The sequence below is a fragment of the Botrytis byssoidea genome (assembly GCF_014898295.1).
Source record: "Botrytis byssoidea strain MUCL 94 chromosome Unknown BBYS_002, whole genome shotgun sequence".
In the NCBI taxonomy this organism is placed as follows: Eukaryota; Fungi; Ascomycota; class Leotiomycetes; order Helotiales; family Sclerotiniaceae; genus Botrytis; species Botrytis byssoidea.
Window position 1 is genome coordinate 1,469,943 of NW_024065843.1, and position 26,937 is coordinate 1,496,879.

General features: G+C 42.6%; 9 protein-coding genes across 9 annotated transcripts; 4 read left to right on the plus strand and 5 right to left on the minus strand.

Annotated features, from left to right (window-relative positions):
• On the minus strand, positions 1-892 carry EAE97_001216 (uncharacterized protein; the record flags this gene model as incomplete). Its single annotated transcript, XM_038871726.1, has 3 exons — positions 1-202; positions 269-831; positions 884-892. 3 exons carry the CDS (start codon positions 890-892, stop codon positions 1-3), a joined length of 774 nt encoding a protein of 257 aa, XP_038737627.1.
• Positions 893-5,449: 4,557 nt separating this feature from the next.
• EAE97_001217 (uncharacterized protein) lies at positions 5,450-7,527 on the minus strand. Its single transcript, XM_038871727.1, has 3 exons — positions 7,195-7,527; positions 7,004-7,130; positions 5,450-6,744 (listed from the first exon to the last, which is right to left on the minus strand). The coding sequence occupies exons 1-3, from the start codon at positions 7,382-7,384 to the stop codon at positions 5,817-5,819; spliced, it is 1,245 nt and encodes a 414-aa protein (XP_038737628.1). The 5' UTR covers positions 7,385-7,527; the 3' UTR covers positions 5,450-5,816.
• Positions 7,528-7,756: 229 nt separating this feature from the next.
• Positions 7,757-10,247, minus strand: EAE97_001218 (uncharacterized protein; the record flags this gene model as incomplete). The annotated part of the gene is made up of 4 exons (XM_038871728.1): positions 7,757-7,968; positions 8,139-8,285; positions 8,519-9,950; positions 10,048-10,247. The coding sequence occupies 2 exons, from the start codon at positions 10,245-10,247 to the stop codon at positions 9,002-9,004; spliced, it is 1,149 nt and encodes a 382-aa protein (XP_038737629.1). The 3' UTR covers positions 7,757-7,968; positions 8,139-8,285; positions 8,519-9,001.
• Positions 7,956-8,618, plus strand: EAE97_001219 (uncharacterized protein; the record flags this gene model as incomplete). The annotated part of the gene is made up of 3 exons (XM_038871729.1): positions 7,956-7,970; positions 8,141-8,289; positions 8,522-8,618. The coding sequence occupies 3 exons, from the start codon at positions 7,956-7,958 to the stop codon at positions 8,616-8,618; spliced, it is 261 nt and encodes an 86-aa protein (XP_038737630.1).
• A 493-nt stretch (positions 10,248-10,740) lies between the features above and the next one.
• EAE97_001220 (uncharacterized protein) lies at positions 10,741-13,885 on the minus strand (the record flags this gene model as incomplete). Its single annotated transcript, XM_038871730.1, has 3 exons — positions 10,741-12,557; positions 12,621-13,420; positions 13,473-13,885. The coding sequence occupies 3 exons, from the start codon at positions 13,883-13,885 to the stop codon at positions 10,741-10,743; spliced, it is 3,030 nt and encodes a 1,009-aa protein (XP_038737631.1).
• Positions 13,886-14,120: 235 nt separating this feature from the next.
• EAE97_001221 (uncharacterized protein) lies at positions 14,121-14,926 on the plus strand (the record flags this gene model as incomplete). Its single annotated transcript, XM_038871731.1, has 4 exons — positions 14,121-14,156; positions 14,209-14,267; positions 14,328-14,414; positions 14,522-14,926. The coding sequence occupies 4 exons, from the start codon at positions 14,121-14,123 to the stop codon at positions 14,568-14,570; spliced, it is 231 nt and encodes a 76-aa protein (XP_038737632.1). The 3' UTR covers positions 14,571-14,926.
• Positions 14,927-17,223: 2,297 nt separating this feature from the next.
• On the plus strand, positions 17,224-19,693 carry EAE97_001222 (uncharacterized protein; the record flags this gene model as incomplete). The annotated part of the gene is made up of 6 exons (XM_038871732.1): positions 17,224-17,348; positions 17,397-17,613; positions 17,663-17,761; positions 17,811-18,050; positions 18,104-18,260; positions 18,309-19,693. The coding sequence occupies 6 exons, from the start codon at positions 17,224-17,226 to the stop codon at positions 19,691-19,693; spliced, it is 2,223 nt and encodes a 740-aa protein (XP_038737633.1).
• Positions 19,694-21,810: 2,117 nt separating this feature from the next.
• On the minus strand, positions 21,811-23,157 carry EAE97_001223 (uncharacterized protein; the record flags this gene model as incomplete). Its single annotated transcript, XM_038871733.1, has 3 exons — positions 21,811-22,562; positions 22,621-23,058; positions 23,115-23,157. The coding sequence occupies 3 exons, from the start codon at positions 23,155-23,157 to the stop codon at positions 21,811-21,813; spliced, it is 1,233 nt and encodes a 410-aa protein (XP_038737634.1).
• A 1,352-nt stretch (positions 23,158-24,509) lies between these two features.
• On the plus strand, positions 24,510-26,031 carry EAE97_001224 (uncharacterized protein; the record flags this gene model as incomplete). Its single annotated transcript, XM_038871734.1, has 4 exons — positions 24,510-24,567; positions 24,641-24,916; positions 24,992-25,647; positions 25,711-26,031. The coding sequence occupies 4 exons, from the start codon at positions 24,510-24,512 to the stop codon at positions 26,029-26,031; spliced, it is 1,311 nt and encodes a 436-aa protein (XP_038737635.1).
• Between the last annotated feature and the right edge of the window lie 906 nt (positions 26,032-26,937).

Below are 26,937 nucleotides of genomic sequence, written 5' to 3' on the forward strand. Positions count from 1 at the left end.
TTATGTACCATCGTCTTCATCACCATCTTCATCCCCATCCTCATCACTATCCTCATCACCATCTTCATTGACCTCTATGAAACTTTCGTTACCCGCATACGTATTGGTAGCTTTGAGTGATCTATCAATCGCATTTCGTTTGCAGCGACAAGTTTCCCAAGCCGCGGCGCATCGATAACAGAACCGATGGCCGCATTGACATCTAGCGTGTGATGATTAGTTTGCGATTTCGGGGAGCGGAGAACGAGAGGAAAGATTGAGGACTTACACCATCCGGCGACACCCATGGGCACGTGCGATCAAGGTACCGCATTTCGCACATCGTTTCCAGCCTCGTCTTTGAGCCTCAGCCAGAACTAGCTCTTGATTCTGATCGCGAGGACATTCTCCATCATGCCATTCGCTCTTGCACTTTGTGCATGTGATCGTATTACATGGCGACTTGGCACAGAAAGCTTTAGGTTCGATGATATATTCCTTGACGATAAATGCAGAGCACACTTTGTTGGCGCAATAAGTACGATCGAGGGTTTCGTATTCGATTTTCTTGGCTTCATAGTCGCGAATGGTATCAGGAGACAACAAATGAGAAAAGGGCGTGAGAGTGATAGCACCCCCGCAGCATTCGACAGGAAACATGTATGCGGATTCAATTGCGAGAGTGAAACGTCTTTGGACGCAAGTGCTGCACCATGCACAATCGCAAGGAAATTTAGCCATTTGTTGAAAATCTTGAAACTCTTCACAAACGGTGCATTTGAGTTGGGTTGGATTTTTGTTTCTATCTGTTGGTCTGTAGTTTCTCAAGCTGGTTTTTCGACGTGAGGAAAACTACAATGCATGTAAATAAAGAATCATATGTTAGAATATGGGTGGTACTTACATTTGCCATGTTTACCGACAATCTCAGGGGTTGGGAAATTGTCTTTGCTTTGATAATGTTGAGAGGAGATGGTTGAAGAAAAGGATTGTTATATAATAGAAGGATTGGAAAATAACCTAGAAGTCAATGATCTTAGAAGATTTCCTAATGTATCAAGGGATCTTGCTTTGACAGATTTGTTGGGGATTGAGTTCATGGGAATGGAGGGGGAATTTTTATATCAATCTAGAAATCTGCCTATGAACAAGATCAACAACTAGCTTAGCTCCTAGCTCAATTGGGTTTAATCATACTGTATAGTAATGCAATGTGTGGATTGAAAATTGAATTGTGTCAGCTAATGACATGAGACGATGTATATGAACTCTTGTTGTAAATTATTTCATTCAATCATTATGAATGAATATCACCAGGATTATTGAAAGTCTCAAACTACACAAACATTTTTTTAAACGGAAATAATGTTTCCTAAAGCCAGGTGCATTCGATTGCTGAGAGGCGTGTGTTGTTAGTAGGATACTTTGGATTCATCGCACCTACTTCTTCTGCACACTGGAAGCCTCGAGAACCGTCAAGTCAAGGAAAGTTTAAGCTTATTGCATGCACTTGGGTCTCCCTGAGAGTCAAAAGCTCTCTCTTTGTTTGAAGTATTTTAGCAAAGGTAGAAATAGCCAAATAACACCTAGAAGATATGCGCATAAAAGAGATCGGAGCATAGAACAGAAACGGAATCTTGAATTCAGGTCAGGACTAACGAGCGGAATATATCAAGATAATGGCAGTGTAAATTGTTAGTGTTATGTTAACTTGCAACTAGCTAACCTAATTCCATTAACGGCGCTATTATACACTTGCCAGAATCTCTACCGGTAAAATAACAAAAACCATAATTTCTTGCCAATCGCTACTTTAACATACAGCTTGTTAAGGAAGGAATTGCCTTGGACATGCAAAGAACACACAAAAAGTAGCTCTAGCTCTAGGTGCTACTTGGAACAAGAGGTTCTAGATTTCGTTATACTACAATCACCTAGCAATTTGCTGGAGTCTCATTCTTTGCCTCAAGACAATTTATGTTGCTAACAGCGACTTGTCTTCAAGTCTATATTTAACATTATGACTCAAGCACTCTATCTCAGAGCATTCATTAGGGTTTTAATGATATCACGTGAAAGCTATAGTGTAGAGCAATTTACTTTATATCCATTGTTCTCATTCCGAGATTTGCATGCTACGGATTCCGATCCCACTCAAGTGCTCAAGAAGATTTGTTGCATGTCTACATCGGTAACAGGGGTGATAGAAGCTCGAAGGGGCTCCCCTAATTGTAAAATACTATAACTCTATATTCGCTGCCTAATGTAGATGTGCAACATAATTATATTTGGGACTCAGAACAGGTTAGGAGCTACCGCTCTCTGGCCTAAGATGGATAATTATAGTAATCTATTATGTCAAAATGCTCTTGGCCTTCTTAAATATGACCCATCTAGTTGTTCTGTCCAGACGCGCGCCTATCATGGCATGTAAAAGAGTAAGATATTCTACAGGCGAACTACAACATGACTTACCTTAGCCACAGCTTTCAGTAGCTAAAGCCCGACATATTCGATACGTATCATTCGGCCCAATTTGAGGCGGAAGACCACGGGCTACCATATACGTTAATTGACCTTGTTTCTCTACCTAATGCGTATATATAGACTTGTGACAATCGATTTGTGGCCGGGGATCTCGAAGCAATTGTTAGAACCCCAGAATCAATAACTTTGCGTACATTACCAAGAGATAAGAGAGACTAACATCAGTTCCTACTAGGGATTCCCTTGTAAGAAAATACATATATATAGTACTTCGGAGAACCGAGACCGGAATGATGACCTCGTGGAGATAGCTCACAATTGCAATTAGGCGCGCAATAAGCTTTCTAAGCGAATGCGGTACGGCTGGGGCTTCGGTGTTGCGCAGTGGTGCTTTTGCGGACCGTGGTAGAGGGCAGATCTATCAAAAGACCTTACGGATGTACTATGAATCTATGGGCCGTTTGGAGGCAGAATCAGGAAGGAGTTTACCATTTCCTAGCTGGGGTAATTCAAAGAGATGAACTTCTCAACTGACAAGGCCGAGATGGGAACGCCTGCTAGTAAGATGGCACGGAGCAACAAATGACATAAACTTCCGAGAACATTGTGCAAAACTTGTACCACCAAAAAACCGAGAGGCCTGGCAGACTATCTCTGGAAGCTTCGTGATGTAGCTGTTGAGTTTTGCAAGTGCAGCATTGCGGGCCCTATAGCAGTCAAGAGTTGACGCACTGGAGACCATCCACTCGGAAGCCTAATGCGAGCTAAATAGCGATTGAGAACCCAGCATGGAAGATCAGATCTGCAACAAGACGTTTTCGAGGCAACAGTACAACCAACAGGAGCACAGACGACTCCAAGAAGGAACGCAACAAAAGGGACTTACTGCATACCAGGAGAGTTAAGCAGGCAATTGATTGGTCAACATACACCAGTCATCTAGGCTAATTGGGTATAGACACAATCGTTCAAAAATCCAATATCCTTCAAGATATATATCAGATAAGGCGCTTGCAAGTCCGTGTGTATACGCGCCTCGTATATATTGACGAATAGGAAGACCATTTCAAAATTACCCTTGTATACGAATATCTGGGGGTAAAATTTCGGGAGATCACCCATGTGCATTGATAGTTGAAGCACCAGACTTGCAGGCTTCAAATGCTTCGATGACGTGGTATATTTCAGATTAGGTAGACCCAGGTTTTGGCCCTCTTCCGCAGTATGATATCCAATTAATGTTGCTGCTTATCTCGGTCCATGTATTTTATGGCTCCTCTCTCAGTCCATCATAGCCAATCATTCGATTCTTGAACGCAATAGGAAATTCGCGAGCAGAATGCGATGTGCAACAAAAGTCATCGAGAGATTAGTATAACGGTAAAGGCTGACGGTGTAGGTGATTTTCTAAGGATTATTGTTCGCAAGAGAATTGTTTGGTCGAGAGTGAGAAGAGGAGTGACATTTCGTGATGCGTGAAATTCAATGATTGGTGGTGCGTTCGAGAAGTAAGATTTGAGGTTGGAGACTGGGGATAAAAATAGATGTGGGGAAGCGCTTGCTTATTTTAGAGTGAGAGTTCATCTAGAGCAGAGTCTTTGACGCCCAATTGAGGAAATAACGAGGAAAAAGACTAATGTGAATTAAATAATACCCGTGAGCGGGTTTCGATACGCAGTTCACAAAGAATAGGAACGAATCTTACATGAAGCTCATGAGGCGTGATGTCTACCTTAGCTGTCATCTCTATCGTTGAGTTTACCGAGCACTAATCTGTATCAGATTTGAGAATACTAATATCAGACCTAAGAGCACGATAACAGGTAGGGAAATCCCATGTTGTAAAGAGAAATTCATCTCATCGAAACATCACACACTACCTCAATCCGAAACCTCATATTCGTTCCCCTTCGCTTGTCAAAGCATTGAAATATCATATCCTTCTGGTCTAGCCTCCATTTAGTCCTTCCCTCAACCATCGCTTCTCCTCCAATTAGGTCATTGCTCCCAATCAGATCAGATTTCTGGGTATATCCCGTACAAGACCTTCTGAGCGTTTTGTTGCACATCTCAAGTCAAAGCACGATTAGATAACTGAACATGTTGGGTCAGCAGGTGTACCTTGGCTGCATCATTGGTTGAGATATAAAGACAAGAATAGATGAATTTAAGCAGAGTCTATGAACAGGCATTACAATGTCTAACCTCTAGCACATAGCTATATTCCTCCAATCTCCAAACCGCCACTCAATGTTTCTCTTCTCATGATATCATCAATCTTAGCAATCCACCTTTCCACACCATCACCATTCCTAGCAGGGAATTAGTCCAATGTTCTACTGAAATCATCTCATACAGACTCTAGACTTTAATAGGCCTTTATAAGCTCCAAGAAATCTACATCAAGTCCCGGTGATCTTTTTATACGGGAAACAGAACCAACATACTCTTGTAAATCCCAGCCTAACCCATGCAACACCAGCGCCACTCAACATTACGACGTGCAACAAGATACATATCCCGCACTCCCTAAAATTTGACACAAGAAGTAAGTCAAGTTCCCAAAGCCGTTGCAAATATAGATGGAGTTATTAGTATGGGATTTCAACAGTTGATTGCGTTGTGTGAGTCGATGATGGGAGATTTGAGGCCATTGGGCTATTCTGTGCTCACATTGAAAGAAGGTGGACCAGCAATCTTTATTAAAGCAATTAAATTGTATTTGTCGAGATGAAGCTTGGACGTGTACCTATGTTATATGCCGCTGCTCGGTGGAGATGATGCTAGTGTTTCAAATATCACAATATAAACCTCCCTCTGTGTCGTGTAGGAACACGCGACGAAGTGTGCTAATGTTTGCAGAGACTGCGCCCCGAGCAAGATATATATACACGTCATCTGAGCTGTAGACATCAATTTCCAAACTCGATTGCCATAGCTTCACTCGCATCGAATCAGGTAGTCGGCCTGGCGTATACACGCATTTCACAGTCCAAATCAGATCAAAACGAAGCTATTAAACATTTCATTGCTGTACAATTGATCTTCTCTCCATATTCTGTTATCATACAAATCCGAGCCAAAGAGAAAAGAGAACAAATTTATCCATCCCATCCATCCCGATCATATCTCCAGATCAACACCCGTGATAAGCAAAAACAAAAAGCTCAGCGCGAAACCCAACGCTATCACTGTTCCATATGTCCATATTTGCAAAGAAGAAATAGTAATGCAAAGCCTACTCAAGAGCCTGGGGAAAATACCTGCATAGATATGTATTTCCAAAGAAAGAGCTAGTCGGTACCACAAGACCTCCTTCTGAACAATCTTACTCCATGATAATGAATCAATCAAGCCTTGACCTTCTTGGGGCGACCACGACCAGCAGAGCTTGGTGTACCAGCATCATCAGATGCCTTTCTCTTCTTGCTAACAGGGGTAGCAGATGCTGGAGTGTCGCTGGTTTGTTCTTTGGCAGGTCTTCCTCTCTTCTTACCCGAGCTTGGTGTAGCAGCAGGCTTCTCGGCAACATCACCTTCGGCAGCAGGCACCTTTGCGGGTCTTCCTCTCTTTCCTGGAGTTTTCTTCTCAACAACAGCCTTTGCCTTTGGAGACTTAGGAGTCTTAGCAGCTTTGGGTTCCTTGACAGGCTTGGGCTCTTTTGGTGCTTTAGGTTCTTTGGCGGGCTTAGGTTCTTTTGGGGCTTTTGGCTCCTTGGGAGGTTTTGGAACTCTTGGAGTAGGTTTAGGCTTTACGATACCACTGGAAGGTCGGCCACGTCCACGCCCGGAAGGAACCTTGATCTTCTTCTCGCTATCAGGCTTAGCGGGACGACCTCGACCACGGCCACTGGGGGCGGGCTTCTCCCTTGGGACGAGAACTGGCTCAGTTTCCTTGATAATGACGAAAGCAACCTTCTCAATTTGAAGAGGATTGACGCGGAGACGAGTGGCCAAAGATTTAGCGGCGGCGTGGATTTTCTCAAATTCGGCGACGTTGTATTTTGGTGTTGGTTTATGTTCTCCATCATTGACGAGCCATTTGAAGCATTCATCACTGAAGAATGTCACATGATCAGGATAACGGACAGAGAGGATGAGGGAGGCAGTAGCCGGTCCAATTCCCATCAAAGGATCCTTGAGTTTGTTGATGACAACACCAATATCTGTTGGGTTGGTCTTGTAGTAGTCGAAAGCATCCTTGGTAGCAGCCTCAACAAGCTCATCTGAGTTTTTGCCAACCTTCTTCAAGAAACCTGGACGATAGGCACCATGTCGACTAAATCGAAAATTAGTATCGAGATAATTTTAAATGACATTCCATAGTAACTTTATAGATGAAGAAATAATAAAAATAAGATGAAATATTTTTTCTTATTTTTTTGCGATGAGGGTGGGAAAGTGAAGGAGCCTTCGGAAAGCCGAGCTTCAGACATCCAAACGCGGGTTCTTCTCCACCTACCAATCGACAAACAAAATATCGCGAAAAAAGAAAACAATTGAAAATAAAGCAAATAATGGGAATGAAATAAACTTACAGTTTCCAATCAACCAACTTTGTGATATCTTCAATAGAGAAAGTGTTTGAACCATCCTTAAACTTTGCTGGCGCCTCAACATATCTGAATCTATCGAGCTCTTGAAGTGGAGTAACACCTTCTTTTGCTAAATAGAATATTAAATCAACAACGCAATCTTTCGTGAACGATCAAGGAAAGAATGAACTTACTGTCTTTTGCATATTTATTGAGTAGAGCAGGATATCTTGCCAACGTTTGGTTGAACTCAGCGAGAGTAATATCATTTGGTGAAGACATGGTGAATTCTTGATCTGTCTCTCCCTCAAAACGATCTTCAAGTGTCGATTTTCTTGGACTTCCGAATAGAGGATTGAGAGAATTTGAAATAGATCGAAGCATTCAAGAGGAATTTCTAAATTATATTGATGAAGTTGATGGAAGTTTTTATTTTGAAAAATAAAAAAAAGTAAAATAAGAAAGAGAAGAGATGAGGAGGGAATGCGCGACGCGACGTGGATTTATGTTATGGATGCTAGGTGAAATGTTAATGCTGTTTTGGGGTTAGGTAAAATATGAGATTGTTACTCAAATGGAGCTAATTTATAATATACACCGTAGTTAAGCGAATTAAATCAAATTATTATTTATTATTTATTATTTATTATTTTGACAAGTAATAAGTAAGTAGGTGGTAGTAAAGATGAGACAAGATAAAATCTACCTACCTAGTCCAATCCTCTACAGCTATCTTATCGGACTCCGTAAGCAAAAAAAAATATTATTGGTACACGCATTAAAAAGTTCCAGAACTTCTTATTTTTCTCCTCTTCTCTTCTCTTCTCTTTCCCCCCAACTTCTTCTTCTTCTTCAAGAAATCAAGAAAGTCTCGGATCACTTCAATCATTCATACATACATACATCCATATACACAATTTAATAACTTCTTAATTCAATCAAAACATCTTTGAAAATGGGAGGAGGTAATGTAAGTTTGATCTCTTTACCCTTATTTCCCCTTTAAACTCTATAACCCTTTTTTCTTGTCCGGTCAATCAAGGCCAGGGAGATTCTCCACCTTAGGGTCTCTCAACCCGGTTTTCGATCACGTACTATGATCGTCGCATTCTAAATACTGGAGACCTAACCTTTTCACAGGGCGCAAAAGCAGCTTCCAAGCGTGCACGCAATCAAAAAGATGCTGAGAAGGGTGTCGCAAAGTCGCAACTGAAGGTCAACGAGTCAGCAAAGGATATTCAATGCGAGGTTTGCAAGACCACTTTCTTGAAGACCACTAGACTTCCTGCGTGAGTATTTTATTTCTTCATTTGCGATTCATATTTGCCATTTCGCACAATCATCAGTCTTGAAAGAAAAGAGGCGGGTATTCTGGGAATTATGCGTCGGGGCGGGGAGAATCCTGCAGGAAGAAAAAGATGGAAAAAAGGTTGCAAGGACTTTTGGGACACCCGCAGTCGTTTTGTTTCTTGAAGCATCAAGCCAACTTCAACCATACCGAAACTAATATCCCATAACCAGTCTCACTGAACACGCCATGAACAAACACTCAAAAGGACCGGAACTCTGCTTCCCATCGTTTATGGCTCAGCAGGCTGCATTAGTTGGCAAGAAATAAATCCTCGACACTTCTTTGTGCGACTCATCTTACGATTTCGTACGACGCAATGACGAAGACACGATATTTTACGGTTGGGCAGATGTGGTAGAGGAAATTTTTGGGTTTCGATGATCAGAGGATTGATATCAATTTGCGAAAGAAGAACAAGCGATTGGCGCATGGGCGGGAGATATAAAGGCGTTTATTCACAAGCCAGCAGACTAGCTATCTGAACCAGAACAATCTGCATCTTATCTACAAATGTGTGTTTTACCTCGCATGATGAGTAATGGATCGGGACCAGTCAGGTAGTTCGGATCGGCATACAACAACGAAAAGGGGCTTGACTTAGTTGGGTTCATATGGACTATTGAATTTGTTTGAGACAATGAATCTCTGCCTTATGTTTCTGCGGGTGGAGTAACGGGTAAACCCTTTTGTCTGCGTTCCGCTTCTTGCTCTGCTCTTATATCGGCAAGAATTTCTGGATACCATTTTTCTCCCACATCCACATGGCTCTTAATCCTATTTCTCAACGTCGCTTCCCCTAGCGTATCCGCCTTTCCGCCCCCTCTAAAAGTAAACTCCACATCATCCAACCTACCCCCCACACTCTCCAAAACCTTTCTCCTCATCTGCTTAACCTCCTCCTTCACCTCCCCAATCCCCACCTCATTCAACTCCTCAAACCTCGTACTACCCCTCACCCCCTGAAAAAATGGCACACTATATCTCGGCCCCCCTCCATACTGTGGACTCAAGACCCTATGCGTAGTACTCATACAAACCCCCTTCGTCAGCGCCTCCATTCCCTGTCCAATAGCCACCACCAACGTCCCTTCAATCGGCGGACAATCAATCCACTCCCCTCTCAAATTCTGCACCTGTAGCCCCTTCTTATCCCCAACCTGCAATAAATATGACGTCAACATGGAATCCTTATGCGGACCTACTCCCTGACCCTCTTGTTCGGGCCGCAGACCCAATTCCTTCAAATCCGGATATTTAACCACTTTTAATTTATGCTGTTGATCGGCATCGAAATATCGCTCAAATGCATTCGAGGGGAGTCCAATGGCTTCTGCGATCAAACTGGTGAACAATATGGATATATCACCCATTTGTTTAATGTATGATTCGAAAACGGGACGGAAGTTAGGGAGATAGGCGGGCGAGGGCCAGAGATTGGGAGCGAGGAGATTGTAGTGGAGGGGATCGGTAGCAGTAGGGATGGGATGGGGAGTGGAGAGATCGATTTGTTCGCGTTGATCGATCGCGTGGGCGGTGATTTCGGCAGAGAGGGGGGAGTAGCCTAGGAATGAGGGCGCGTTGACCATTTGGATTTTGGTCCTGAATAAAGTTAAATTGGAGGTTTGGTATACCTATTGGGTGTTGATAGAAGTATATGGATGGAGTGAGATGTGAGAAGTGAGCAGAGAAAACATACTTTTCCTCCAGAGGTATATCAAAGAACTTGACCCCTTCCTCGATAACATTATCTATTAATTCCTGGGTTATCCCAACGTTCTTCAGATATAGAAATCCCACTTCGAGTAGTGCATGGCGCAGTTGATCCAGAAAGTCGGGTTTAGTTTCTGGGGATCTGGCGAGAGAGAGGTCGAGTATCGGGATATTGGTGAAGGACATTATGTATGGTAGTGGTATTTCTTTGTACAGTGCCAAGTATTGAAAATTGTATGATAGAAAAGGAAACTTTTATATCATGAGATTGATATGGAAATTGTAATTCATAGGATCACGAATTTGCTAGCAACATGATGTGATGTTACTCCAAGTAATGCTTAGTGAACAAATTCATGAACCCTAGATGGGAAGTGGGGTGCGGGGTCATTTCGTTATCTGACGCGATCCGCATAAAACGACCCTTAATGATAAGTAAGAAGATATGTAACCGCTGAAGGGTCTCCTCACAAAGGAAAAAAATCATGAAGCACATCGACAAGTAATATTAACATTTTATTCCAAGTCAAGGAAAACTCGCCAAAGTAAGTTCGCCAAAGTCTGCAAGGTATGAATACTTTTAAGCTCTGTACAGCCATATACAAAGCTCCCTAACGCTCAAGGTTTTATAAACCGCCCTCGCTATGCCAACTTAAAGTACAGAAACCATTAAAATTCATTATACCATCTTTTCCAAAGGTTTACTAGAAAACAATCCTGCCACTTGATAGAACATCTCCTCCAAGGGTGGCAATGCAAATGCTGGCCCAATATCAAATACACCTGAAAGTGCTTGTTGTGTCACAACAGGTGTATCATCATCTTCCTCAACGACTGCAGGCGATAAAGGTTCAGCTTCTTCCGGCTCATCCTCAACATCCTCAACCATTTGTAGCAGATCACCAGTTGACTCATCTGCAATTGCATCTAATTGAAGCTCAGTAGTTGATTGAGCCAATGCGGTTATTGGTTGAGTGCCCTTCTTCATCACATTTCGGACTTCAGCAGCTCCATTAAGGACCAAGAATCCTTCCGAATCCTCAGTGGGTATAATAGCCGACACCGCAGTCTCGAAGCACTCGGTCAACAGTGGCACTTGACTTTCCTGGCCAAAAACGGCGAACCCAGAATACGTTGGCGGGAAAGTTTGCTCTCTAAGTTCCTCTGCTGATGGAGGAGTGAGTCTCATTGGAATAGCGACTGCGAATGTGCGACTGTTTCGATTGATGGCTAAATGCATCATCTCGATTTTTTGTATGATATGCATCCGTGTGATAGATTTGTATAGCTTTAAGCTATACCTCAATTGATCCGAAACCAAATCATGTACACGAATCGAATCGGATAGGGTTATGAGATCTCTGCCCAGGATCTCCATGGCCACGATGCTACCTTCGAATAGGCCGTGTTGTGAAGCTGTGACGGAGCCTTGTTCTGGATCGATCATGTGAACTGTTCCGTTTTTACCAAATGCTGCAGCTAGAATCGAGCCATCATCCGCGAACGCTATAGCACCATTGTATGGCGTACTACGCAAGTAGTCATCGGTCAGCTCAGACTTTTCAAGTTGAATTTCATGCTGGCAGTGCCAGTTTTTGAGAGCGTTGCCCTTTCCATCCTTGACTGCGATGCCATCTCTTTTTCGAGTTTTTGGAACCCATGTTCGCACCACACTGTCTTCTCCTATCGTAGAAAATCTCAAGGAGCTAGGATCTGCGGCCAGACCCAGGATTTGACCAGCTCCAGGGGCGGCATCACTTGCCATGTGTGGAGTATTGATTCGCGATACCAATTCCCATGTCTGCTCTGCTTCTTTCCACTGCCAGAACTTTAGACAGATTTCGCGCCTCAGTTTCAATTCAGCAAATGGGTTTGTAGCCTGGTGAGTTACGAAATCGAGGTCGGCGTGAGATGGCGTCCACTCATCAACAGTAGCTAACCAAAGGCCATCGTGGGATTTCTGAATATGAGTGACTCTGGGTTCCGACACTGGAAGTGCATTTGGTGTCTCGTTAATACTGGTGACATTTGTCCTTGCAAGAGCTTGTTTTGATACATTGTGTCCAGCACTGAGGTCATAGGTCTGTAAGAATGAACAATTTCTAACAGGAGCTTCGTAAAATGGCACTTCTGGAGTCTGTCCAACACCAAGGAACAGATGAGAAGGATTTACAGAACTGATAACAGCAGGTGTCCGCTGGACAACATGAAATTTATAGAAATGGGATTTTGCTCTCTGCACTTCATCTGCTCGAGGTTCGGCGTATTGGGTGACACTGGATTGAATGCCAGCAAAATTTGCCGTCGGTTCCAATTCGGCTGTAGACAACACCATCGCAGAATTATCAGCAAGCTGGATCCCGTACGAGGATCCAGAAGGAGATACGACCACATTCAGAATAGTAGATGTCATGTGAGGTAAAAACTGCGTCTTTCCGGTATCTAATTGCCAAAGCACGAGGACTGTTTCGCTACCTCCTGATATAATGTAGTTTCCTATTATCGGGTTAGCTCAGGTGCAGGTGTTGCTAGAGAGTAAAGCGCGAAAAATATACATACCATCTAGAGACCACTTGACGGTCTGGACACCCCTTCTGTGCCAATGTAATCTTGTCGGTACAAGGTTGATCATGGATGCATAGTTTTTATTTTCTGATTGTATGAGATTGCCTAGCAAATCACGATGTATGAAGATAAATCCTTTCGCATCACCAACCACTACATCAACAATTGGTATCTTTTTTGAAATGTTTCTGTCATCGGTACTTGTTCTAGGATATACTCGTGCATCCAAAGACATTATAGGAGCAGTCGAATCAAACATACGGAATACGTACTTGATCTTGTCAGTAGTATCGAAATTCAAGTTCCGAACATAACCAAGTAAGATGCTCTTTCCAGAAGCCGCTAGCAGTACAGAGCCTCCATTAGCAGTTTTTAAATAGTTGATTGGGTTTGTTGAAGTATAAATGGTTCTTGCGACTGTCTGTATTGGCGAACCAGGCTGAGTCAATTCATTAGCGGTAATTCGCCAGCCGCCGTCCTTCTTAGGTTCGGTTGTGAATACTACATCTCTTCGTCGCCCAGCGGATACCATAGAAGCGACAGTCATATGTATGCACCCGGTAGACGAAATCTTCCAGGATTGATCGTTGCCAGTTCCCGAAGTCCAGTCCAGGCGGTATATGGCTCCATCAGACAAGGCTGCCCAAACGATATTAGAATCTGTCGGCGAGAGCTCGTATGCGACAATGTGAGCGAAAGGATGTTTCGAGTGGTCGAATTGTATCGTTCGGGTGAGGAGAGAATCGGAGGTTGAGTAGATGAGGAGGCTCATTCGGGTTGCTAAGATCATAGACCTTGGCTGTAGTTAGCAATTGAGCTTTTCGCAAAGAGATATCGATGACATACTTCTCGTCTTCTGTAAAAATAGGGTCGGCATCGATCATACGCCCACCAACAGGTTCTGAAATATTCCAGCTTTGATCTTTCACTGGCTTGGGGGCCTGTGGAATTTTCTTTTCCCAAATTTCCTTCTTCGGCTTCATTCCTCGTTTTACCTGCGAATCCGTAGATTGTAATGGCACATCCTCAAATAGATCCTCAAAATCGATAACCTCTGTTGATTCTAATTCATCTTTGACATGCGCGCCATTGACCTGGGCCAATTCTTTTCCCTTTCCTAGCGCTTCAAAAATGTCAAACCCGCCGTTGCTCTGAACAAATTTGGTAGAAGTATCCGCAGATTCTGAGGTAGGTTTAGACCTCTTGGGAATATCTGCTAACTCTGTTTGAACTCTTTTGCGCTTCAATATGGAAGCCATTGTGTTGTGAAAAGTTCTTGAAAGTCAAAAAAGGTTAAAGGTTCGGATTGGCAAATATGAGGCAGAAGCTCTGAACGTTTTTATTTTTTTATTAGATAACCGAAGATCTACCGATAGTTGTTCCGGCGATAAAGAAAAAAGTTCTTGGTATCAACTCACGCGCAGAACTTCAATTTATATCCTAGAAACCACAACATCATCGCAGATATTGACATCTACACCTATACACATCAAAATGATTATTCCAGTTCGTTGTTTCTCTTGCGGAAAGGTGAACTACATCAAGCATTTGCGCAAGAGTCGTGCGCTAACCGGTAGAACAGGTTACCGGAGACATCTGGGAGCGATATGTCAAGCTCATTGACGAGGGAGTCAACGACGGGTTAGAGAACCACATTGCACACTGTTCTTATTGCTCCACAATACTAATAAATTGTTATAGTGATGCTATGGATGAGCTCACTTTAAAGAGATACTGCTGCCGTCGCATGATCATGACCCATGTCGACCTCATCGAGAAACTTCTTAGGTACGAAATATCACTCCCATTATTGTGGCAGATGAACAAAGAAGCAGGGGGCTGCGTTTACATATCAGATGAACAATTTCTTCCTCATTTACTGACCGATTCGTTAGATACAATCCTGCGGAGAGAGATGCGAAAAAGGCCGCTTTGAACGGTTAATAAGTCAAATCAGCCATATTACCTTTTACTCGTACACCCCTCGATTCGGATGATCCCAATTTCTCAATCTGCTCAATCGGAAGAAGCGCGATATGCGATTAGACGATACCATAGCAGACAGGGAGGCAGATGGTATAGGCGTTGATTGGAGATCATAATCCAAATGCTACAGATTTTGGCGTGGGCGTTCCAGGGCTACACCCAACGGTGATTGGTGTGTAGTAAACATTTGCGAGCGGTGTTGAATTTTTGAACGGAGGAGGGGGGAGATAATATTTGCGGCTCATTATCGAATTTTCACAATCAAGGATTATTTACAACAGAACCATACCATACTTTCGTACATGCATTGTTGGTTGTTTTGGGAACACTATCAGACGTTCACCAAGCGCCCAAATAACACTTGATAATTGATGGTAGAAGTTGTCCCAAGGAACTGGTTCTCTATCATGCACGTACAACGCATTGGACTTGGGCTGTATTGATGTGGAGTGAACTTAAATCTGACAAGCCACTAACGAGAAACTTTAGTATTCACCGACGGCAGGAGCTTACTCTACCAACCAGGACTTTGCCGGTTTGTAAGAGCGATTGTCAATGAGTGGTCTTTTATAACCTCATGCAATGCAGAGAATGGGAAAAGCTGGCGTGTCTATAAGGCTAGAAGCGGTGGAGTCATGTTGGTGCAAACTTGCATCAAACTTCGACGCGTATTGCTTGATTTTGACAAGTCGTCAAAAGTACGAGAAACTCGTCGAATCAGAACAAACATGGATTTGGGGATTTTGCATCGATCGATCTAAGGCCTTGAAGAGAGAAAACTTTCGACACAGGTACCTGTGGAGAGTATTAACAAGGACTAGGATAATGTCATTATCATCGGAATGGACCACCAGATAGAGAACATCATTCCGTGTAGCCAGTCCACGATATTCGTTCCGCCCACACTGGCGCAAGACTGGTAAATTTTTGTTTGGGCGATGATGATCGGCCGACCCATCTAACTAACTTGAATGACATTCCCGTGGTTTCGGATATGCTTATGCTTATTACTTTGTCCCGAAGTGCTCAAATATTGGCAGTGATGTTCGCAATGAACCTAATCTGGGTATAGTTGAAGCTATTATTGCGGTCATGATAGACCCAGCTGTTTGGTTCGCGATTTGCAACTGTTGGTCTGATTGTCAGTGTTTTCTTGTTCCTTGACAATAGACGTTGTTCCCTATTCCTTCATCCTTCCATGGCGACTTTACGAGTTTCGAGACATGGAACATCATGAGATACTTTATTCCCGTCCAGATGTTACTTTGTATATGAATCAGGAAACGGTTCTCCGATTTATAGATTTGTGATAACATGAGATTAGTTGCCGGTATTGTACATATGCTGCTGTAGTTTCTCATGTTTCGAATTGAGATTACCCACCTTCCGTTATAATCGGGATAAATGGAGTCAACACTAGACATGTCAGTCGAGCACTAAGTTGTATATTTCATGTAGATACAAATATACTCGGCCTACTTTAATTCAAGACAATGGAAGCCGTCAAAAGAACCCAGGTATGTAGTATATCTGGAAAATAAACTTGTAAGCGCCCGTCATGCTTGTAGTCTGCATATATGCAAGCGGGGAGGATCAAAAGACATGGATTGACGGATATGATTGGGCCAACTATGATTTCTTCTTGCATCGAGAAAGCCATAATGGATGGTACCTACCTAGGTAATCCTTTTCTGAACGGTGTTATCAGCCTATTATCTGGACTCTCATGTTCATTTCTTGTCCCGCTTCAACATTGCAGATTTTGTACTCATCGCGACAAGGGACCAAAGAGAGTGTTTGTTTTGGCACCGGTACATTTATTGTATCTTGTATGGTTTGGTTTATCTATTCGCGAAAATAACAATAGGAACAATAAGGTCCATGGAATATTCTTCATGCGAGGAATTCGAAAGAGAATATATAATTAAAATGAGAGGGTCCGGTTCGTTCTCTTATCTGTACGTAGGTATTGCCAGATACGTTGTAGACATACGAAGGAATCCTCACATCCTAAACATCCTAAACACCCTTAACATCCTTAACATCCTCGCTCCATCTTTCCCCACAAGGAAAATCAACCCCCGCCGATGCCAGGTCCACGCGCGAAAGTCATAATAAAGTACCACTTTATATCGAAATCCTCCCCGAGGACGTGACTTTGCGGCACAGCGCTTTCCTAAGCCTGTTCATCAACGAGTAATTCTCCAAAATCTTACCTATCTTTTGCATCTGAGCGTGTAAAGTTTCTTATTGTTATTCTTATTGATTTTGAATATTGAATATTTTTGGCTACACGCATCCACACCATCTACTAAACTCTTTACGATCCAAGTATATTATTTCCTTGTGGTGCCAACACTTCTGCTAAACTCAGTTCCAAAGCCCTGAGCTTGGAACTCTTGATCCGCGCCAGACTTTCCTCCATTCAGCCTCCGCGTTCTCTGATCCACTCCAACGTCCGAAGCTGTGAGTGGTAACCCCTCCCAAAACCTGGCGTTGTAAGCATTACCATTTCTTCTTTATACTTGAGCATCGAGGTCCCACCTAGACAATCTTTTATGAAGTGTGCGAGCTTCTTATCTTTTTATTGGGGCCTCAAAATATCAGGAGAATGGCAGTAGAAAGTCCATTGCTTGCCTCACCTGTCAACGTCATGTCAGCCATCTCTCCCTATACAGACTTTTCTCTTTCACCATGTTCTCCTTCAATTCAAAGATCTCCATATTACCAATCGCTGTATGTTGCACCAGTTCAAAAACTGACCATGCTAATATTATCATATAGGCCCGCGCGAAATTACTCAGGTTCCAATCTCCAACCAACTCCCTTCGAGGACGGCCTCTCTCCTGCCAGCGCGCACCTACTCAGTCCAATGAGTGATATGGTGGGGCCTTCGCCAGTGACCTCGAATGGCACTACAACCACAGATATTGAGGATGATGAAGTGGCAGATGAAACCATGAATCATGAGGATATACCCAGAGCCGATTCGCAACTTACTGTTGGTACACCACCACGGTTGGAAACATTGTTGCTGATACTATAAACAGTTGAAAAGGCTCAGCACAAATCTACCAGAAGAATTTCGTGCTTCCATCGAAGATGAGTCTGTCTCGGTCATCCACGCCCCCGAGGGCTACGCAAAATTTGTGAGCAATAGAGCTGCATGGTAAAGAATTAAGAGCTGATGCATAACAGCCGTTCAGTGATGCGACTCCAGTACAATCGGCGAAAGCAATCTTGGATCGTTCAACACCAACTCCATACCAGCAGTCCAGAAGTTCAAGAAGTAGTCCAAGAAGTAGCCCTCGCACCAGTCCTAAGTGTAATCAAAGGACAAGCCCGAAGACCAGTCCAAAAACGAGTCCAAGTGGGAGTCCCAATAATAGTCCAGGAATGAGTCAAGAAATCCTCCAGGTTGCTGATCATGCGGATAAGGTAAGCCCCCTTATATTATACTATACATCTTTGCTAAGCTAACAACAACATAGTCTATCGAGTCAGGTCCAGTTTCACCTCCGCCCATTTCTACAGACATAAAGCCGATGAGATTCGGTTTGGAGAATCAAACTCCTCGAGCGCAAACTCGTCAAGAAGTTGAGTCGTTTTCGGAAGAGAGACGACCATCTCGGCCGAGTAGTCTTGAAGGTATAACCGAAGAAGAAGATACAAAGATTCCTTACTCACTAGATGTAGGGATTCCCGAGGAACTTCCCAAGGACTTTTCGGAAGACGATTTCGATGCTCGTACAGTTCATAATGCGGACGAGGAAGTATCAGCCTTGAAGACGGCGCTTAATGAATGTTGGACACTCTGCAATACGTTGGCTAGTCTTAGCTCTATTCACCGTGAAAGGATATTTAGCTTTTCTGGATCCGGGGATGCTCACGAAAAAGCTTGGAAATGTTGTTGGAAGCTCTGCAAGAAACTATATGATAGCCGCGACGAAGATCACGAGTTTCATGTTAGGCCAACGCTCGATCTTTGTAGGGATTTTTGCCAATCTCTATTTGATGTGCGGCAAAAGAAAGACGAGGTAGCCGACTCAGTATTGAGGGTTAGTTTCGAATTGAACAACCACTTATATAATACACACGATCGCAATTTACCAGAAGCTTTTCGAGAAAGAACTCTGGACTTTTACATAACGCTATGCCATCGACTCATGAAACAAAGAAGTGAACTTGCTGAAGAGACAGATGCTCTTCTCCGAGCTTGTTGGAGTCTGGCTGAAATGCTTTTCAGTCTTCGACAAAACAGAAGAGAAGGAAAAATGGCAGATGAAGAGCTTCTTGGGTCTGCTGTTCAGGCTTGTTGGGAATTATGTGATCTTTTCCGAGAAGGTTGGACACAAGTTCGTCCTGAGAGGGGTACACCTCGCCCATCTCAAACGACTTTCAGAACATCATCCGATCAAATGTCTCGCTCTTCACATACCAAGTCTAGTAGTTTAGCTTCACTATCAGAAAGTCCTGAAGATCATACACCTACAAGATATGTTATCCTACCCGAAACCCCAACAACCGATTTTGAAGATACTCCCATCACGCCGGAAGAGAATTCGCCAAATATTCCAAATATCATGGTTCTAGGTTCAGAAAGACCACCGCGATGGTCATCTGCCGCATCTTCACTTTCAGGATATTCTCAAGAAAGTGGTGCTAGCACGGTAACCAACGGAAATCAGCCGGAGGATCTAAATTTGACACGACTCAAGATGCTTATCTTGAAAGCTTCAATGAATGTGGGATATTCAAGAACTGCTATTACATCCAAAGGTTCACCCTTGACGCTTCAAAATTTTGTCAAGGCACTGCCGACTGGTTCCTTTGGTCCATCGCCAGCGCAAACGAATCTACTCTCATCATATCGAAACCTAGTACTGAGCGACCCTACCTTCAGGAATCCAAGCTCATTACCTCCGCCAGGAAAGAAAGTCTCCGCTACTGATCTCGCTAAGAGCGTTACTTGGATGATGAGGACTGGGCAATACACATTTTTGAAAGATTTATTCAGGATGGTGTTTGGCTTCCGTGTTGATGAAGTTGATCCACGAAAGAGCGTCAGCATTTCGGTATGAAAAGTATGATTATCTCAGGAACATCAATGGGTCTATCTCCGCTCGTTATATACCATCAATTGGGCCGCGATGGGATTCTGCCACTTTGCTGCGAGCTTCATGATGGCTCTTGCGTATATGCTAAATTTCTGGTTTCCAAATCTACAAGACTGTCTCAAGGGAGCCAAGCAACACAATTCTTCTGAATGTGATTTCAAAGAAGACGACAATGCCTCAATTGGGTGAATCCTTTCATACGGATCATACTATCTCTGTCGATGCCGATTTTTCCGGAACATTTTAGGACGGTTTGCACTGGAACATTGGATGCAGCTAAAAATCGCTCTAACGTCCCATTACTTATGCCTCCATCTTTCAATGGGTATAATGGCATAACTTGTACGAAAGCGAGAACCAGAACGAGAACGAAATCAACGACGCAAGGGGGTTTGGGAGGCTGTTTTATATTTTGCGTTTTTTGTTTTTTTGATACCCTTGCTGTAAGGCGTTGCGGCGCGAGAAGGAAATGTTTTCTCTTCGCCCTGTGGATATTATATATGATTGTGGATTCTAACATACTTCTACGTACTTCAAAATTTACACTATTTATTGATTAGATTTCGTAGAATCCATTCCCATGAGTTTCTTACTTCAATCTCCACGCGTTCATATAAAGTGCATTGCTATTTCCCGCTACTCTCAATCACAGATATCATAAATCACAATAAAGCCTCAAAAACAAAACTTTCCAGTACCTCCGATGATAAAACCCGGTAGTCACCTAATTATAGAAACAATGCAATGCATGCGACGTTCACAGATAGGCGAGATATCAATCACATCACGTTACATGATGAACCAATGAGGAACGAGTAGCTCGGATCTATTTTTCGTTATGGCTTGAAATAGAAAAGACATGGGAACTAGTGGGGTTGAAGATAGGATTGTTGCGCGAAGCCAATGGTTATCGGCGCTTCCTTCCTTGCTTGCTTGCTTGCTTGCTTGCTTGTAGAATTGATGGATGGATGGATGGGTATGCTGGGTAGGCACTGATATATGGAAGTTATCGGCGCGCGGCTATTGTTGTATGTATGTATATGACTGTACTGTGCTGGACCATGCTGAAGTCTGGACTGGGCTAGACTATTTATTTATTTCTATGTTTTGGTTGGTATGGAAAATTAGATTTGCTACTGAATTTCGTACAAGGTATATATGTGTATTCATTTTGTATACGGTGATGAAAAGAAATTGGGCTCGCTCCTTCTGAGGTGATTTTTTGTGTTGATATTTTGGTGGTGGGTTTGATATCGCTGGGTATGTAGGTAGATGTAGATAATGATTGATACATTGTTGAGAGGGTTATATGTTGTAGTTATAGGGCGAGATTGATTAGAATAGGATATTATTACTATTATTATCATGTGATAGTTCTGGGTGCTGACATGATTTGGGAGTGAGTGTAGTAGAGAAATAGTAGTTGCGAGGTATTTACATATTTGATGTCGTTCAATCTTGGGTGTGTGCCCCCTGCGTGGTTCCTGTGGAAGAGCTGTATCCTCCATCTCATTTAGCTGTCCTCGGAGGGGGCCCCCTTTTTCTATTCAACTCCCAGTGTGGAGTGTTATTCTAATCAATCTTCACCCCGTACCGAAACATCATTAGATGATTGTAGATAGGTCTTCTGATTCTGTATTGAAGAAAGTTCTTAGGCTTGCTGTATAGAATTGAGGCATAACTTATCCCGTGTTGTCGAGCACAATTATAAGAAAAGAGATGATATCGATTCAGCGCAGTTGAATCTCATACACTAGTTGTTTGTGGCGGTGATGCTTCATTATGATGCTTTCGTTCCTTGTATATCATGGATTATTCAACAATAATAAAGCGTGATACACTAAGGTTATGCGGAAAACATCCTCTGAATTCTGCTAGATCATTTGAGTGAATTTGGACATCTTGGTTTGTGGGAGGAATTTGCGCGTTTCTTGTGGCAGATTGGTGCATCGACGGGTGGATGGCTACTTTCGTGGGAAATATCTTAGAGCCTTGAGTAGATGTTGTGGCCACCAGGTCACGCGTGAGATGTTTGGCTTTTAGTGTACTGAGTATGAGAGAATCGGGATGTCGACTCGGTCTCATCGATATATAACCTCTACATCCCCCTTTGGAAATTTGCGCAGTCGTTCCATGATTTTTGCCTCTCCAATGTTTAGTACTGTGGTTATTTGGTCAAAACAATGGCAACCATCCGTATACTTCCACAGCGCGTCATCTCTTCTATCCATATGCATTGCTTGTCTAGAGGCAATCGATGATAAATACATGGAAGACACTGCATACCTATGCACGCGATAAATGAGACCTTTTATGATACCGAATTGGATGAACCGACGAACATCGATATAATTGAGAACGTTGAGGCCTTGATCCATGTGTAGTTTGAGCCATTCCTTGAGCGTTCTTGAGGTACAAAGAGTGGTAAAGAGTCGACAGAGAAGAAAATTTGTGAGGCGAGGACCATTGATGTAGACGTAATTTGCGCATTCATCTTGCATACCATCTTTATCGGCTATAAAATCATTCATTTCAGATGTAGGCGCATAAATGTTGCTGAAAAGAAACATATCGAGCATAAGGATGGAATCATAGTAGAGAAGATGCTGTAAGGCTATTTTGGTAAGATCCATAGCAATATTTGCGTCGTGAGCGATTCTTCGGACGTCTTTGATGCCGTCAATGTGCTTGATAACTTTTCTCATGGTGAGATCCCAGGTATCGTCGACGATCTCGGCAAATTTGATCTTCGAGATCGGGACGTGCCATGCTTTTATAGGGGGTGGATGTCTGTGGATTGGGAAAAGCTTCATGTTAATAGTGTTTGCATCGTCTACATGCATTGTTAGTTCACAGGCCTCGAAAACATACGTGGCTAGCAGAATGCATACCGACAGGAATCATGCACTCATTGTAATTATTCAAATCCTCCTTAATAATCTCCAACAACGCAGCTATCGACCTTCGATCTTGGCATGAAAATGTACCCTCCTGACTCAGATACTCATTCTGAATTTCCATTTCCGTAAATGTTGATGCCAACCGTTTAACCACAGCTTCATAAGGAATCTTATCCACCTCGACTCTCGTCACAATGCAAAAATTGAACATGAATTCATTGCGTTCGTACTTTTCATTCTTTATACAAACCGGATGGCCTAAAATGCGATGTTTGTTCTCGGGATCACATACTGTAACATGTCGATTGCAAAATGCTTGGCGGGGAATGATATATTCGGCCAGCTTTTCAAAGTCGAACAGACGTGGTTTATCGACATCAGGTTCTGGGACTATACATCCTGGAGGACTTTGATGAACGACTTTGGTACCTAGTAAAGATGTTAATAAATGTATGTATTGAAGGTAGATACATGTAGGCATGTACCTTTCTGGGGAAGGAAACGAGCAAAGAATATTCCTTCAATCATGATGCGTTCTAGTGAGTATCGCTAGGGAGAACCAATTGATATCTCTCGATGTGAAGTCTTTCTCTGTGGTCTAGATTTCGTCCTAAAGATGGAATATCATTCAAGTGCCCAGGTGACGTTAATAAGTCAATTGAACCAATTGGGCAATCTCCGCCACATGTCTCGTGACTGGCTCAATCTGTCCGTGTGTGATTAGTCATCGTTGAACCTCAATATCATTGTTTCATCACCTGGGCAAGTCTCTATTGCTGTGCTTACTACTACTTATACGCATCTTCATCTGTTTTTGTGATTATAATTTAATATTACTTTGGACAGCCTTAGTGAACTATGTGAGTATCATTCCCAGGTGCTTCCATTATTGACAGGTAGACGAGCCTGCGAACCTGATTTCCAAGAGACAAGGGACTTTCCTCAAGCTCGTTAGTGTTCTGTAGGGATTCGCATGTTTCAGAGGCTTTGATTAGCGAAACACGCTGTTTCCCCAAATTCTGGAATGAAATCTTGTCTTCCATAAGCTTCATTTGAATGCCATAATTTGCATCTTCATTATTTATGGTTAAATTTCTGATGTTCTTTTGATTTTTGGTATTGAGTATTGAGATGGCCCAATTCTTATCTGTTACGTGGAGAGAAACTTTGCTGCACCAGAGATTTCGGTGAACCACAGGCCAATTGAAAGATCTGGATTCTCGGTCAGATATTATCTGAAAGTACGGAGTAGATACTAGGGGAACAGTAAGGTTTAACTGAAAAGGGATTAAACGACCCACACTTTGTCAGAAAACTGAAGCATTTCAGCAAATCTTTTCTTCCTTCCGTTCTTTTCCTCTCTCATTCACTCTTTCAATTGTTGCTAGGGAATTCTATTCAAGATCTTTCTTCTCATACAAATCTCATCTAATCATTAAAGCATTGATCAAGATGCGGGTCTGATCTTGTGAGACTGTACAAAAGTGCAGCAGTACTTACATACAGCTCACTTTCATTCGGAATTTGATAAAAGCAACAAGTTCTCCACTTTTTGGTTTGTGGTTTTGGCTTGCCAGAAACTCTTGAAAATCGCTGTTCTCTAACCTTTTCGTCGCGTATAAAAGGGGCTCTGAGATAAGCAGAGCTTTTTGACGGCGACAAGAGAGAACTCCATCTGTGAGGGTGATTAGAACTTAAGTTATTGCGTTCTCTTACCTCGAAAAGGCACAATCACTACTATACCCCTTGAAGCTGATCTAAAAATATAACAAGGTTATATTAATCGTTCTCTCCTAAACTCTCATTTCTGCAAGCGGACCTATATCCAGCAAGTTGTGTGTCGGTAATTTTGACTATCGTGGTCACTTGCTACACTCAACATGCCCTCTAATGAGTCACTAGATGGCCTGGCCACCAACGACAATAAGCCTATTCACTGTCAGTTTGTCGTTTGACCATCTTCAAATGTTTCATGTTTTAGATTGTTGCTAACACGATACCACTGCAATAGCTTTGGATTTCCCACAACTTTACAAACGCCCATCTTACTTGGAACTTTTGCAAGTGTTAGGACTACTAAAACTTCCACCGCCTTCTTGGAATTCAAAATCTAGGAGGTCCCAAGAATCTGAAGATGCTCAAGGCATATCTCGTTATCTTACCAAAATCATTGGAAGCGAACTTGATTGGTTGTCCATAGGAGTATCTGAAGAAGAATGGGAACAACAATGTGAAACTATCCATGAGCTTGCTAGCAAGAGACTGGCGGAACGTTGTGGACGCTCAGGTAAGACATCTAATTTCTTGAACACTTGAAGTGAGGAATCATACTACAATCAAGATATCATCTGACTGAATGCAGCAATGCCAGAGATGATCCGCACTTGGATCATTCCAACATCTGGAGATTCAGAAGACCTCGCCATTGAACTGTGTGAGCCTCCACTCACTGGTGATAGTTTGGGTCTCAAGACATGGGGTACTTCCTTCGTAATGGCCAAGAAGCTGGAGGAGCTAGGAAACTTCTATTTTAGCGGTGCCCTTTCCAACAGTGATCTGACTGGGCAAGAGGTTACAACGTCACAAAATGGTCAAACTGTAGAGAGTGGGTCAACAGTTGAGATTCAGTTGACCATGGTGTGCGACGAGAAATTGAACGACACCACGAGAATGAATGGCAATGCCGTGATAATAGGAGACACTATGATGGCCAGTGAGTCGAGCATGGAAAGGGATGTGATGCATCAGGGAGACTTCTCGAAACAGGATGTGTGCAACGAAGTGAAAATCCTAGAGCTTGGGGCCGGTACTGGACTTCTTGGGTTGACAGCAACTATGCTATGGAACAAGACCACCGTCTTGACTGATCTCCCTGACATTGTTCCAAACCTGGATGTTAACCTCAAGAAAAATGGCTTCGGCCATACTTCTGAAGATAAAGCCAGTGCAGAGATCCTGGATTGGAGTGATGCAGAACACTCTGTGGTGTTTAGCCAAACCCCAAATGATAAGTTTGAGGTATGACAAGTTTCTTTGCATATTTTCCCTTTCTGTGATTCAAATATCTAATTACATTCATAGATAATTCTTGTTGCCGATCCCTTTTATGATTCTCACCACCCTCCTCTTCTTGCTGGAGTTATCCCGAAGTTCCTCAAGAATAGTGAAGACAGTCGTGTGTTGGTATCAGTGCCGCTAAGAGACAATGCAACAAAGGCGATGAAGAATAAATTTGAGGAACTGATGTCCATTCAAGGATACCAATTAGTGGCTAGTGGTAAAGAACGCTGCTTCGATGATTGGGAGGATTCAGAACGGGACGACGATGACGATGGCGGCGTGCATTGCTGGTGGGGGGTCTGGAAGCACGATGTAGAGGTATCTACTTCTATGTGTCTATGATTTTATGTCGATCGAACTGTTAATTTCCTCGACTTCTTTGTAAATGAGATGAATTGTGAATCTTAAAGTAGCAAAGCAAAAGTTATATGATTGGGATGATGATGGTAAAATCATGCACAATCAATGTGCTTTGTAAATTGATTCAAAATTTGCTCCATCCCGCTCTCCCTTTCCCTCAAACTCTTGTTCTTGATATTCAGATATGCGTTCTTCATTCATAGATGGTTTTTATTCCCATTCTTAGCAACTTTCTCTATCCCTATCCACTGATATATAGCCCCATAATTTCACGAACTATACTATTATGGAACCATTCAGGGCATCTGTTCTTGTCCTTTGCTTGATATATATTGGAGTATGGAATTGTATTTGTATTGCCAGTTCAAAAATGAGAGTAAGATTTTACGGCGTCATACAGAAAGAGCATAAGTTTAGTTCAACGCTCACGGATCATGAAGCTGCCAATGTACCCATTTTAACCACTATCGAAGCCTTCATTTTTACCAGTATCATCTATCTATCACCTCTGAGCTTGAAAAGCTCAAAATAAGAATTCATCCGAACTTGGTACAGGTGAATAGAAATTTTCGATCATCTACTAGTTTCAGTTTCTGTAGGATAATTCACTTCTATTATATTTAAGCATAAGAGAAATTCCACGGAAGACTCTTCCTTTACTCTCCATCTTCTTATCCATCAACTCTCTAAATCGCAACTTCCTTTCTATCTCTTGGGTATATTCCCACAAGCTGGGAAGGTCTACTTCTTGTGGCTTGAGAACTCTTACGAAATACCTTCTATATCGACTCCCGTTATTAGACGGCGAGTATCCTACTTTGATCTCTGATATCATACATTTCTTGCAATTTTTTGAGATATCATCATCTATTATTTTGACACGCTCAC